The sequence below is a fragment of the Salvelinus fontinalis genome, chromosome 11 (genome assembly GCF_029448725.1).
Source record: "Salvelinus fontinalis isolate EN_2023a chromosome 11, ASM2944872v1, whole genome shotgun sequence".
NCBI classification, from domain to species: domain Eukaryota; kingdom Metazoa; phylum Chordata; class Actinopteri; order Salmoniformes; family Salmonidae; genus Salvelinus; species Salvelinus fontinalis.
The window spans coordinates 25,624,270-25,638,290 of NC_074675.1; the positions used below are offsets into that span (position 1 = coordinate 25,624,270).

Here is a 14,021-nt window from a genome sequence, read left to right on the forward strand (position 1 = left end):
CGCACTGTACATGCGTGCATGCGTGCATACGTGTGTATGACAGGGCTGGATCTCCTGTGTGTGACATGGCTGGGACAGACAAGGACAGACAGACAGTAAACATGACGACTGCTGCACCTCACCCTGCCAGCCAGTCAGCTAGGGAGGGAAACTGTAATGATGCAATTGAAGGAAATGGAACACCATTGTTTCCTGTAAGTCAGTAGAGGGAATGCAGAAGGTATCTAGTCCTCCATGCTTGTGCCTGAAATGGCACCCTATTCCCTATATAGTGCCCTACTTTTGACCAGAGCCCTATGGGTACACAATATAGGGAATAGGATGCGCCCTATGTAGTCTTATCTGGGGACTGAGTTGAGATGGATGCCATTTTCTTTATTAGGAGCTCAAAAGGGTGATTATATGGTTGGCTGGACTGTAAGCCTGCTGTGTGTGTGTGTGTGTGTGTGTGTGTGTGTGTGTGTGTGTGTGTGTGTGTGTGTGTGTGTGTGTGTGTGTGTGTGTGTGTGTGTGTGTGTGTGTGTGTGTGTGTGTGTGTGTGTGTGTGTGTGTGTGTGTGTGTGTGTGTGTGTGTGTGATTGCGGGGTTTATGCTGTGTGCCTGGGGCTTAGTAGTGATACAGTAGCTATCTCTCCAGCTTGTCAAGTCAAAGCCAGGATAGGATTCAGATTGAGTCTGATGGCTCAGCACCCGTCCCCAGTGTTTCTTTACTGGCCTGGGTTATGTCAGAGGACTGCTTCTTTATGTTATAAGCTCAAGGCACTGGGAGCTCTCTCCGATAGGATAAACTCACAGAGCCTATTTGGGATAAACTGAGTCAGTTCCTCTGTAGTCAGTGCCTACACCTGGTGGGATTACTCAGTGGTGGCTCCGGACCTTGGGTGAAGCAGTACTTCTGGTTTGCGTGGCTTTTAACTATTGGGGCTGATTTCTATGATGGCTCCAGCGGGCCCACAAAGTCCTTCTTAGTTGTTTGGTCTCTTGGGAAGTCAGCATCCATACCCTTTACTGTAGCTCAGACTGTATCCTTCATAGGGAATAACCAGGCGTGTGTGTTTGTCCTGCTCCTGCTAATGCATCACCTTCACGTGAGACTCGCCTGCTGTGTGGAAGCCGCTATAAAAACTGAATTGGATTTCCTTCTCCTGAGCCTATTAATTCTACACAGACACGCGTATTCACCTAGCCCGGGCATGTTTTTTTATTTACAATCTTTTTGCTTTTTTTCCCCCCAGAAAGCTTCCACTGAGTTATAAGCTGAAAGAATTCAATAAAAATGAGTTGCTTCTGAAATTCCACCTTTTTCCATTTTCTGTTGCAGTTCCAGTTTAATAACTTTGATGACAACGGTAGAAAGGCATCATAATCAATTAGTGATTTTCATGTTTATGGATGAAGGAGTTTGTGCTTTCACCTCTTTATGAGCTAATGACGCTAATGATGTTATCAGTTACATAAGCACCTATTCGACTGCGTTAGAAAGAAAGTGTGTGTGTGTGTGTGTGTGTGTGTGTGTGTGTGTGTGTGTGTGTGTCACTGTTTGTATGCTCAACTGAATTAAACAACATTACCGGTACCGACAGATGTTTGTGTTTGTGCAAGAACAGTTTTTTTCTCTCACGGAAATGCCATTATAATGTAATGTTATACATTTAGCATCTTTGACAAATAGACACTTGGATGTCTTCTTCCACAGTGTAGCTAACTGTCCATCGGTCTCTCTCCTCTCTCCCAGGTCTGGAGAAGGTTGGTCGGGACTCGAGCTACGAGCAGGAGGGGAAGGTGCAGTTTGTGATGGATGCTGTGTATGCTATGGCCCATGCCCTGCACCGGATGCACCGGGAACTCTGCTATGGATACCCAGGCCTGTGCCCAAAGATGGCCAACATCGATGGCAAGGAACTACTCAGCCATATCAGAGCTGTCAACTTTAATGGTAAGTAGAGCACGGACGCACACACACACACACACACACACACACACACACACACACACACACACACACACACACACACACACACACACACACACACACACACACACACACACACACACACACACACACACACACACACGCGCGCACACACGCACACACACACACACACACACACACACACGCGCGCACACACGCACACACACACACACACACACACACTGTACACTCACACACACTACTCAGCCACATCCTCAACATCAACTTCAACTTCGAGTCACACACCACTCCCTCATCATACCCTCCTTATCAGAGGACATCTTGAACATGCGTTAAGCTTTGATTACAGGGGTACTGTAGTTCATGAAGTAGTTAGTGAAATGATTTACTTTTTGCCCCATTTTGTTTCCCCCTAGTGTCCTCTATGAGCCACGATCCATCCTCTCTGAGAGCAGTCCTCCCACAGAGTGCATAGGGTTACACATGCTATTCCTTCTCAGTGATAGTGCCCTTTACTGGCTCTCACTGAAATAGTTAATAATACTACTACTACTACTAATACTGCTGCTCTCTTCATATTTCTCTACTAATTATCTTGACTTATCCTGCTTCCTGTACCTGCTAATGGCATACTACATGAATCTGTTCTGTACCTTATTATGTGCACATCATTTTCTATAAAGTGCGTTCGGAAAGTATTCAGACCCCATTTTATTAGCTTACAGCCTTATTCTAAAATTGATTAAATCGTTTTTTCCCCTCATCAATCTACACACAATACCCCATAATGACAAAACAAAAACAGGTTTGTAGACATTTTGCAAATGTATTACAAATAAAAACCTGAAATATCACATTTACATTAGTATTCAGGCCCCTTACCACGCACTTTTGTTGAAGCACCTTTGGCAGCGTTTACAGCCTCAAGTCTTCTTGGGTATGACGCTACAAGCTTGGCACACCTGTATTTGGGGAGTTTCTCCCATTCTTTTCTGCAGATCCTCTCAAGCTCTGCCAGGTTGGATGGGGAGCGTCGCTGTTTTCAGGTCTCTCCAGAGATGTTCGATCGGATTCAAGCTCAGGCTGGGCCACTCAAGGACCTTCAGAGACTTGTCTCCGAAGCCACTCCTGCGTTGTCTTGGTTGTGTGCTTAGGGTCGTAGTCCTGTTGGAAGGTGAACCTTCGCCCCAGTCTGAGGTCCTGAGCACTGTGGAGCAGGTTTTCATCAAGGATTTCTCTGTACTTTGCTCTGTTAATCTTTCCCTCGATCATTATGAGTCTCTCAGTCCATGCCGCTGAAAATAATCCCCACAGCATGATGCTGCCACCACCATGCTTCACCGTAGGGATGGTGCCTGGTTTCCTCCAGACGTGACGCTTGACATTCAGGCCAAATAGTTCAATCTTGGTTTCATCAGACCAGTTCCATGTCTAGTCTCGTAGCAAAGGGTTTGAATACTACTTACGTAAATAAGGTATTTCAGCCCCCCAAAAAATCCAATACATTCAATTTTTTCCCCCTTTGTCATCATGTGTTATTGTGTGTAGATTGATGAGGAAAATGTTTAATTTAACATGGTTTACAGCGCGTTGTGTTTGCTGCAGATGGTAAACAAGTTGGAGCTTGACTTGAGACTCAAGTAATGCTTTAAACGTGTCTTTATGAGCAGTGTGCTTATTTTGACTGTTTTGTCCTTCTCGGCCCCCGAAGAGCATACGTAGGCGAAAACAAATGATACATCTCCAACTAAATAACATCAGACAGTTCAATTGAATATGCATTTTCTGCTTCTTTTGGTTACAGCATGGTTATCCCGCCGCCTGTTCACTTGTTATGTTTCCATTCAACTCTCGCGATTTGCACAATTGCGTTGATCTATCTAAAAATGAATAGTCAGCCCACAAGGCAGTTTTAAGACTGTAGGAGCATTAGGTCAAAAATGTATTCATACAGTGGCAGTGTCGTCCACTCACAAACACTCAACAAAAATGTACACTCCATTATCATAAAAAACGTATTTCTCTCAAATTTTGTGCACAAATGTGTTTACATCCCTGTTAGTGAGCATTTATCCTTTGCCAAGGTAATCAATCCACCTGACAGGTGTGCATGTCAAGAAGCTGATTAAACAGCATGATCATTATACAGGTGCACCTTGTACAGGGGACAATAAAAGTCAACTCTAAAATGTGCAGTTTTGTCACACAAGACAATGCCACAGATATCTCAAGTTTTGAGGAAGCGTGCAATTGGCATGCTGACTACAGGAGTGTCCAACAGAGCTGTTGCCAGAGAACTGAATGTTAATTTCTCTACCATAAGCCGCCTCCAACGTCGTTTTAGAGAATTTGGCAGTACGTCCAATCGGACTCACAACCGCAGACCACGTGTAACCACGCCACATCCGGCTTCTTCACCTGCGGTATCATCTGAGGCCAGCTACCTGATGAAACGGAGTATTTCTGTCTGTAATAAGGCTCTTTTGTGTGGAAAAAACAAATTCTGATTGGCTGGGCCAGCTCCCCAGTGGGTGGGCCTGGCTCCCAAGTGGGTGCCCTCGCAAGCCTACCCATGGCTGCGCCCCTGCCCAGTCATGTGAAATCCATAGATTAGGACCTAATGACTCTATTTCAATTGACTGATTTCTTCATACAGTATTAACTGTAACTCAGTAAAATTGTTGACATTGTTGCATGTTGGGCTTATATATTTCTTTCAGCATAGTACAGCACATACAACTTCTCGCTGAGGGTTTGGATCTCTTGGCAGTGATAGCTAAGATATTGGGCTGATAAACACAAGGTTGCTGGTTCAAGTCCTACTATGGCCATTCTAGCCGCGATGAATACTAAAGCCACTGGTAACAAAGTACTTCACCACCATTTTAGACAGTCACCTCCCTTAATAGAGCTAAATGTCACTGCCCACTTGACTGAGATGAATGTAGAAGGGCACGGAGCAGAGAGGAGGCCTGACAAACTGCACTTTACCAGACTACTTACTAACGATCAGTAAATCTTCTCTCTATTGACTGCTGCTGGTTTTTCAACGGCCGAGAGGCACAAGATGAATTGCTGTAGGGCGGTTGATGTTGTTTACATCTAGTATCTCGTCTTCAACAGGCCCGGGGCTTCTCGACGGCATGCTTTCAAGCTAACTACACAGAGAAGCAGCATGTTGTGTTTGGTATCGATTTCTGCCCCTCTGGAGTTCAACGGGAGGTTAATAGTAATGATACCAGAGGACGGAATGGGTTTTCTGCTGGGGACTGATCATGTTGTAGACTCATGTTGTTTTGTGTGGTTCAGCTACAGCCTCTTATAGCACATCATGTCTGGCATACAGTAGCACGTTTAGGGCTGTTATTGGATAAAGTTACGTGTGTGTGTGTGTAGACCTTACAGTGAAATGCTTACTTACAAGCCCTTAACCAACAATGCAGTTCAAACTTAAAAAAAAAAAAACGTTCAATTATTATTATTAAAGAGCAGCAGTAAAATAACAATAGCGAGGCTATATACGGGGTGTACCGGTACAAAGTCAATGTGCGGGGGCACCGGTTAGTCAAGGTAATTGAGATAATATGTACATGTAGGTAGAGTTATTAAAGTGACTATGCATAGATAATAACAGAGAGTAGCAGTAGTGTAGAGGGGGGGGGGGGGGGGGGGGGGGTGCAAATAGTCTGGGTAGCCATTTGATTAAATGTTTGAGTCTTATGACTTGGGGATAGAAGCTGTTTAGAAGCCTCTTGGACCAAGACTTGGCGCTCCGGTACTGCTTGCCGTGCGGTAGCAGAGAGAACAGTCTATGACTAGGGTCATATTCCTTAGTTTAGTATGCAGCTCATCTGCACCCGTTAGGAGGGCATTGAGTCGGACCATCCACAGTGCCCTTGACATGGAGGGGGGGGGGCCAGGGATCCATACCAATCAAATGCAACTTAGAGGAGCTGTGCTGATCCGATAGGCCACAATCCCCCTGCTTACCGACACAGGCGGAAAATCAATCCAGCGAGAGGAAGAGCCTAATTCAGTAGTGAGGTTTCAGAACAATCTAGGGAAAACACACACCAGGCGTGGAGATATCTCATGCAGACACACACACACACACACACACACACACACACACACACACACACACACACACACACACACACACACACACACACACACACACACACACACACCGGTGCACTTATTAATGATCCTTCCCCACCGAACCCTGCCAGAGGATCTAACCTTTCTCAGCAGCATGAGATCGGACACTTGGATGACCCCTCCACTGACCCCCAGTGTGTGTGTATATCCCTCCTTCCCTCCAGTGTTCAGGTGTTATCGATGTGCTCTCTGACTCCGACAGAAACCCATGCTGATGGAGAGAGCACCATCCTGCTCACACACTTCCTAGCTCTATCCCTCCCTCTCCTCCCCTCCCTCCTCCTCTCTACCCCACTCCCTCTCTCCTTTATCTTCTCATTATCTCTCATTCTCCCTCTCTTTTTTTCTCTCTCCTTTTCTCCCCTACTTCTCTCTCTCTGCCTGTCTCTCCCTCCATCTCTCCACTTCTCCCCTCTCCCTACCTATTTCTCTTGTTTTCCCTCTCATGCGCACACCCAGACACACATGCACGCCCAGATGGTGGTGCATTGCAGATCCAGGGGAACGAAGACAATAAGGAACAGTGCCTGTAGCTGCAATCACACGCTACACCGTGCGGACTGCATCTGATACCGGTTCTCCTGTTCTGTTCAGCTTGAGTCTCTACACCCTCTATTGTCTCCGCAGTCATCTAAAGGACATTCTTGCTCTGTCCCAAATGACACCCTATTCCCTATATAGGGCACTCCCTATAAAGTAGTGCACTATTGAGGGAATAGGGTGTCATTTAGGACGTGCGCTTTGTCACATGTCGAGCGCTTTACTTATTAAGCAGCCCACTTCAGACGTTGTGCTATCACTTGATTCTATCTAGAGGCCATTGGATGAGTTTGCATAGTTTTATTCATACGTGTAGGCATGCTGCAGATATTTCCTATTTTCTTAGACCAAAAACATGATACGTCAGATTTGGGTCAATGATGATGATGTTTTCCCTTTTGTGTAGCTCTTTTCTGTTTCTCTCTCCTTTTTTGTCCTGGTCCATCATCAGTCATCACCATGGAGGGATTGACTCAGAATGCAAGCAAGATATCAAGCAGACTAGTGTCTCTTTCGTCATATCAACTCAGACCGAGTCCCTCTCTTATCTAGAAATTTCCTGTTCTGTTGTTGCCTACCAACAACATCCCCTCTAGTACTGTAAGTTATTGTGACAACGCTCTGTAAAGTAACACATTTAGGACTATTATTGGCCGAGAAAATCTCATTTCAGTTGCTGTAGTAAATGTAGAAAAATAGCCACAACAAGTCTTTATACACTTTTGTCGGACAGATATCAAAAGACATCTATGTCTTAATCGGTCTCTCATATGAAGGAAGTAATGTACAGCTGCAGCTTCCGAGGACCAGTGTGTCCCACCACTTCTGCTCTGATGAATACGATAGTCTAGGGTTACGTCCCAAATGGCACAATATAGTGCACAGGCCCTGGTCAAAAGTAGTGCACTATATAGGGAATAGGGTTCAATTTGGGACGCAGTCTAGTGGTCCAGTTTATGCACTGCCTCTAGAGTGTGTTACAGGAACTAGGTCTGTTGCTAGGTCTGCTCCTGGACAGTGACATGACACGTGTCCAATGCAACCAACGTGCCCACACAGAGAGTTTGCAATTTTGTCATGTAATAACTGATGCACCAGCCCTAACGCCAGGTTCAGCAACTTGCCTGTCTTGTGACCAAGACGAAGGAGATGATTGTGGACTACAGGAAAAGGAGGACCGAGCACGCCCCCATTCTCATCGACGGGGCTGTGGTGGAGCAGGTTGAGAGCTTCGAGTTCCTTGGTGTCCACATCACCAACAAACTGTGTCCCGCCACCCACCAACCCCTCTTTTACGCTACTGCTACTCTGTGTTTATCATATATGCATAGTCACTTTAACCATATCTACATGTACATACTACCTCAATCAGCCCGACTAACCGGTGCCTGTATAAAGCCTCACTACTGTTTATAGCCTCGCTACTGTTATTTTTCACTGTCTTTTTTACATTTACATTACATTTAAGTCATTTAGCAGACGCTCTTATCCAGAGCGACTTACAAATTGGTGCATTCACCTTATGACATCCAGTGGAACAACCACTTTACAATAGTGCATCTAAATCTTTTAAGGGGGGGGGGGGGTCAGAAGGATTACTTTATCCTATCCTAGGTATTCCTTCCTTTTTACTGTTGTTTCTAAAAAATAAAATAAAAAACAAGCCCTCCCGTAGGCCTACTGTAACGAAGGCTCGTTCAACAGCAGTGAGTGTCTTTTTTATCCTGCCGATTTTATGACATCGTTGCATTTACATGTATTTATTATTGAAATGACGGTGCCTGTAAGTGTGACATAGCCTATTTAAAACAGCCTGTTGTTTCGTTCTATTATTCGTTCTCTTTTTAAGCCTCATCAATAATTAATTGAATCTTGTTTATTGACAATGATTGGCATGCCCGTACTCAGTCATAATGCTATTGACAGTCGGCCTAGCTCCTATATCAGTGTGAATGCTATTGAAGATATCCAATTAGAACAATGAGGACTGCAAATAGGTTCAAGTTAACGTATTTAGCAAAGACGGGTCTACATTTTAACTGAGTACGTTTTAACTGACTAACTATAACTGACTAACATTAGAATGGGAGTTGATTCCAAGGCAATACATAAAAGACCGTAAATACACAACTTGAAGTAACCACATATTTCGCCACGGAGCACGTTCTGATTGGCCAGTGAGGGGCCAAGCCACGACACACCCACAGCTCGTTTTTTTCATCAAAACCAATCCCTTTCGAGCTAACGCTAGCAAGTGCGCCGGTAATTGTGATAGTGAAAATAGCAAAAAAATATTTTGGACACATCCCTGAGCCTATAGCGTTACCACTTGCGCTTAGAATTACCATTGCGTTTGGTTTGTTAGAACAGAGCCCAGAGTGGTGGGACATGACGCATAACGCCTCCCACAACCCAGGTCACCTCCATTGTCCTGTATGAATCCTCGGGCGGTCCAATTAATAGCTTGACAAGGCCTTCACTCTTCACCGTCGCTGTTCATCTCCTCCCTTTTTTATCCCTGAAAATATTTCCAAGGTCCCCTCCTTTTCAGTCTTATGAGAAACCTTAATTGTAGTTCCGTGCGTGGGAAGGAATAAAAACACCTTACAGCCTGTACTTTCACTTTCGCACCGGGGTTAAACTTTGACAGAATACATTCAACTAAAACTGCAAAACCTTTTAGAAAATATATGTTTGTTTTTTTTGACAATGGAACTTTTCAGAAAATCTCTCAAAAATCTCCAATGGATGGATGGAAAATGTTTTTTTTTTCACCTCCACACTTCCTTGTTTGTCACGATCGTCTTCTTGTGAGAGATTGGACCAAGGCGCAGCGTGTGCAAAATACATCTCTTTATTGTGGAAGAGAGAAAAACACGAAAACGAACACTATACACAAACTAACAAAAAACAACAAACGACCGTGAAGCTAAATAACGTAAGTGCACAGACAAGCAACAAACGTTCAACATAGACAATTACCCACAAACACATGATGCCCATGGCTGCCTTAAATATGGCTCCCAATTAGAGACAATAAACCACAGCTGTCTCTAATTGAGAACCAATCCAGGCAGCCATCGACATACAAACACCTAGACAAGACATTTCCCCATTAAACCTACAAACCCCTAGACAACCCAAAACACATACTTCCCCATATCACACCCTGACCTAACTAAAATAATAATGAAAACAAAGATAACTAAGTCCAGGGTGTGACATAACCCCCCCCTTAAGGTGCGAACTCCGGGCGCACCAGCATAAAGTCTAGGCTAGGGTCTGGGTGGGCGTCTGTCCACGGTGGCGGCTCTGGCACTGGTCGTGGTCCCCACTCCACCATAGTCACTACCCGCTTTCGTAGCCTCCTCCAAATGACCACCCTCCAACTTAACCCCACTGGATTAAGGGGCAGCACCGGACTAAGTGGCAGCACCGGACTAAGGGGCAGCACCGGACTAAGGGGCAGCACCGGACTAAGGGGCAGCACCGGACTAAGGGGCAGCACCGGACTAAGGGGCAGCACCGGACTAAGGGGCAGCACCACGATAAGGGGCAGCACCAGGATAAGGGGCAGCTCCGGACTGAGGGACGGCAGCTCCGGACTGAGGGACAGCACCGGACTGGCTGGCGGATCCTGGCTGGATGGCTCCGGCGGATCCTGGCTGGACGGCTCTGGCGGATCCTGGCTGGGCTGCTCATGGCTGGCTGACGGATCTGGCTGCTCATGGCTGGCTGGCGGATCCTGGCTGGGCTGCTCATGGCTGGCTGACGGATCTGGCTGCTCATGGCTGGCTGACGGATCTGGCTGCTCATGGCTGGCTGACGGATCTGGCTGCTCATGGCTGGCTGACGGATCTGGCTGCTCATGGCTGGCTGACGGATCTGGCTGCTCATGGCTGGCTGACGGATCTGGCTGCTCATGGCTGGCTGACGGATCTGGCTGCTCATGGCTGGCTGACGGATCTGGCTGATCCTGTCTGGCGGAAGGCTCTGGCTAATCCTGTCTGGCGGAAGGCTCTGGCTGATCCTGTCTGGCGGAAGGCTCTGGCTGATCCTGTCTGGCGGAAGGCTCTGGCTGATCCTGTCTGGCGGAAGGCTCTGGCTGCTCCTGTCTGGCGGTAGGCTCTAGCGGCTCCTGTCTGGCGGACGGCTCTGAAGGCTCATGGCAGACGGGCGGCTTTGCAGGCTCAGTACAGACGGGCGGCTTTGAAGACTCATGGCAGACGGACAGTTCAGACGGCGTTGGGCAGACGGGCAGTACAGGCGCCGTTGGGCAGACGGGCAGTTCAGGCGCCGTTGGGCAGACGGGCAGTTCAGGCGCCGTTGGGCAGACGGGCAGTTCAGGCGCCGTTGGGCAGACGGGCAGTTCAGGCGCCGTTGGGCAGACGGGCAGTTCAGGCGCCGTTGGGCAGACGGCAGACTCTGGCCGGCTGAGACGCACTGTAGGCCTGGTGCGTGGTGCCGGAACTGGAGGTACCGGGCTAAGGACACGCACCTTCAGGCTAGTGCGGGGAGAAGGAACAGGGCATGCTGGACCCTGGGGACGCACATTAGGCCTAGTGCGTGGTGCCGGAACTGGTGGTACCGGGCTGAGGACACGCATCTCAGGGCTAGTGCGGGGAGCAGCAACAGGACGCACAGGACTCTGGGGACACACAGGAGGCTTGGTGCGTGGTGTTGGCACTGGTGGTAAAAGGCTGGAGACACGCACCATAGAGCTAGTGCGTGGAGGAGGCACAGGGCTCTGAAGACGCACAGGAAGCCTGGTGCGTGGTGTAGGCACTGGTGGTACTGGGCTGGAGCGAGGAGGTGGCGCCGGAAATACCGGACCGTGCAGGCGTACTGGCTCCCTTGAGCACTGAGCCTGTCCAACCTTACCTGGTTGTATGCTCCCCGTCGCCCGACCAGTGCGGGGAGGTGGAATAACCCGCACCGGGCTATGTAGGCGAACCGGGGACACCATATGTAAGGCTGGTGCCATGTAAGCCGGCCCGAGGAGACGCACTGGTGGCCAGATACGTTGGGCCGGCTTCATGACATCTGGCTCAACGCTCAATTTAGCCCGGCCGATACGTGGAGCTGGAATGTACCGAACCGGGCTATGCACGCGTACAGGAGACACCATGCGCTCTACTGCGTAACTCGCTGTCTGCCCGTACTTTCGCTCTCCACGGTAAGTACAGGGAGTAGGCGCAGGTCTCCTACCTGACTTCGCCACACTCCCTTTAAGGCCCCCCCCAAGAAATGTTTGGGTTGTACTCACGGGCTTCCAGCCTTGCTTCCTTGCTGCCTCCTCATATCGCCTCCTCTCGGCTTTAGCTGCCTCCAGCTCTTCACGTGGGAGGCGATATTCTCCCGGTTGTACCCAAGGTCCCTTACCATCCAGTATCTCCTCCCATGTCCATGAATCCTGTGTAGGTGGGTCCTGTTGCCGCTTGACACGCCGCTTGGTCCTAGATTGGTGGGTAATTCTGTCACGATCGTCTTCTTGTGAGAGATTGGACCAAGGCGCAGCGTGTGCAAAATACATCTCTTTATTGTGGAAGAGAGAAAAACACGAAAACGAACACTATACACAAACTAACAAAAAACAAAAAACAACAAACGACCGTGAAGCTAAATAACGTAAGTGCACAGACAAGCAACAAACGTTCAACATAGACAATTACCCACAAACACATGATGCCCATGGCTGCCTTAAATATGGCTCCCAATTAGAGACAATAAACCACAGCTGTCTCTAATTGAGAACCAATCCAGGCAGCCATCGACATACAAACACCTAGACAAGACATTTCCCCATTAAACCTACAAACCCCTAGACAACCCAAAACACATACTTCCCCATATCACACCCTGACCTAACTAAAATAATAATGAAAACAAAGATAACTAAGTCCAGGGTGTGACATTGTTAGCCAATATCTTCTCTATTGTTCCCAGCTAGGTCTGTCTGCAGAGCGTGGTTGAATGGCATCGGTGTGTTCTTATGATCCTTTATTAACTACCCTGTCCCCTGACCGTGTGGAGTGAGAATCCACGGGTTTAGCAAGGAAAGAAAACCTACACAAAGGACTGCTATACTTCTAGTTTAGAACACCGGTGAGGGTATTGACTGTGTTGGTCCAACTACTAACCCTCATGGTAGTGCTACGTTCATTGGAACTGAACATGCGCGGTGTAGTGGTGTCTCAATCTTAGCCTCCTGTGTAACAATATTCTATCCTCATCCACAAAAGCACCGGACGAAGGACAAAGAGAACAATATCCACTCACTTTTTCCTACTCTACCAAAAAAGTGATTTATTGAGCTAGTGCCAGCTTCTATATTTCGACCATATTGTGGTCTTGGTCGGGGCCACCCTACACGATGCTCTCCATTATTCTTCTATGGAGAGGGCAGAAGAGCCAAAACAATTGGGCCCTAAGCCGTGAAGCCGGGGAGTCAGTGTGTGTGTGCGTAGAGCCGTGAGTGGAGGACACGGCCATGCTAGACCGAGCTATCTCATTACAGCTCATCTCCACAGGCTAGCTGCTCTAGCTCTGACTGCTCAGGACAAGATGGACGCCTTCTCTACGGGAACCAGCCCGGGCTAATTAGCAAGGAACAACGGCTAGATGATGAACTTGAACCTATCACGACAGACAGAGAGAGAGAGAGAGAGAGAGAGAGAGAGAGAGAGAGAGAGAGAGAGAGAGAGAGAGAGAGAGAGAGAGAGAGAGAGGAGGAGAGAGAGAGAGAGGAGAGAGAGAGAGAGAGAGAGAGAGAGAGAGAGAGAGAGAGAGAGAGAGAGAGAGAGAGAGAGAGAGAGAGAGAGAGAGAGAGAGAGAGAGAGAGAGAGAGAGAGAGAGAGAGAGAGAGAGAGAGAGAGAGAGCTAAAGTCTCCCCATGTCCAGTCTACTATTCCTTCTCTGTGCTTTGTCCCCGTATTAACAGTACTACGGATGGCTGGACAGGGGAGACTGATGAGACTTAACTGGAAGGATGCGTCATTTGCTGCTGCCGCTCGCAGAAAGGATCCGCCAGTGCCTCTGTGTGTCTGCGCGCAGTCTACCGCCGTCCCCACTCTCAACGTTAAAAGAGCAATCAATACCCGGGGATAAGTTCAATAAGCCGGAAATCCCAGACAGCTGTTTCGGCGACTTAAGACATCTCTCTCTGTCTGCCGCTTGCCTGCCCGGGCCGACACACACTGAACACTTCCTCAGCCCAGGTGACCAGAAGCTATCAGATAGCCATTGGATGATTAAGATGATTAATAGAACGTTAAACCATGCGGTGTCGGCGGCGATTTGTACACGCATCATTTTATTCACTCTTAATGCAGGTTAAAATGCTGGCATTAGACTAACTGACAACACCAGGTTTATGGACCTGCAGATC

General features: G+C 47.8%; 1 protein-coding gene across 4 annotated transcripts in view; it reads left to right on the forward strand.

Moving 5' to 3' along the window:
- Positions 1-14,021, forward strand: part of LOC129865374 (metabotropic glutamate receptor 8-like) — a 250,393-nt gene that overhangs the window by 192,189 nt on the left and 44,183 nt on the right. For 3 of the 4 annotated variants that reach the window (XM_055938120.1, XM_055938119.1, XM_055938121.1), the window contains exon 7: positions 1,736-1,936. In XM_055938120.1, the coding sequence (XP_055794095.1) occupies positions 1,736-1,936 (201 nt within the window). Of the gene's footprint in view, positions 1-1,735; positions 1,937-2,349; positions 2,401-14,021 lie in introns of all 4 variants that reach the window. The other variant, XM_055938122.1, reaches the window with a different exon arrangement.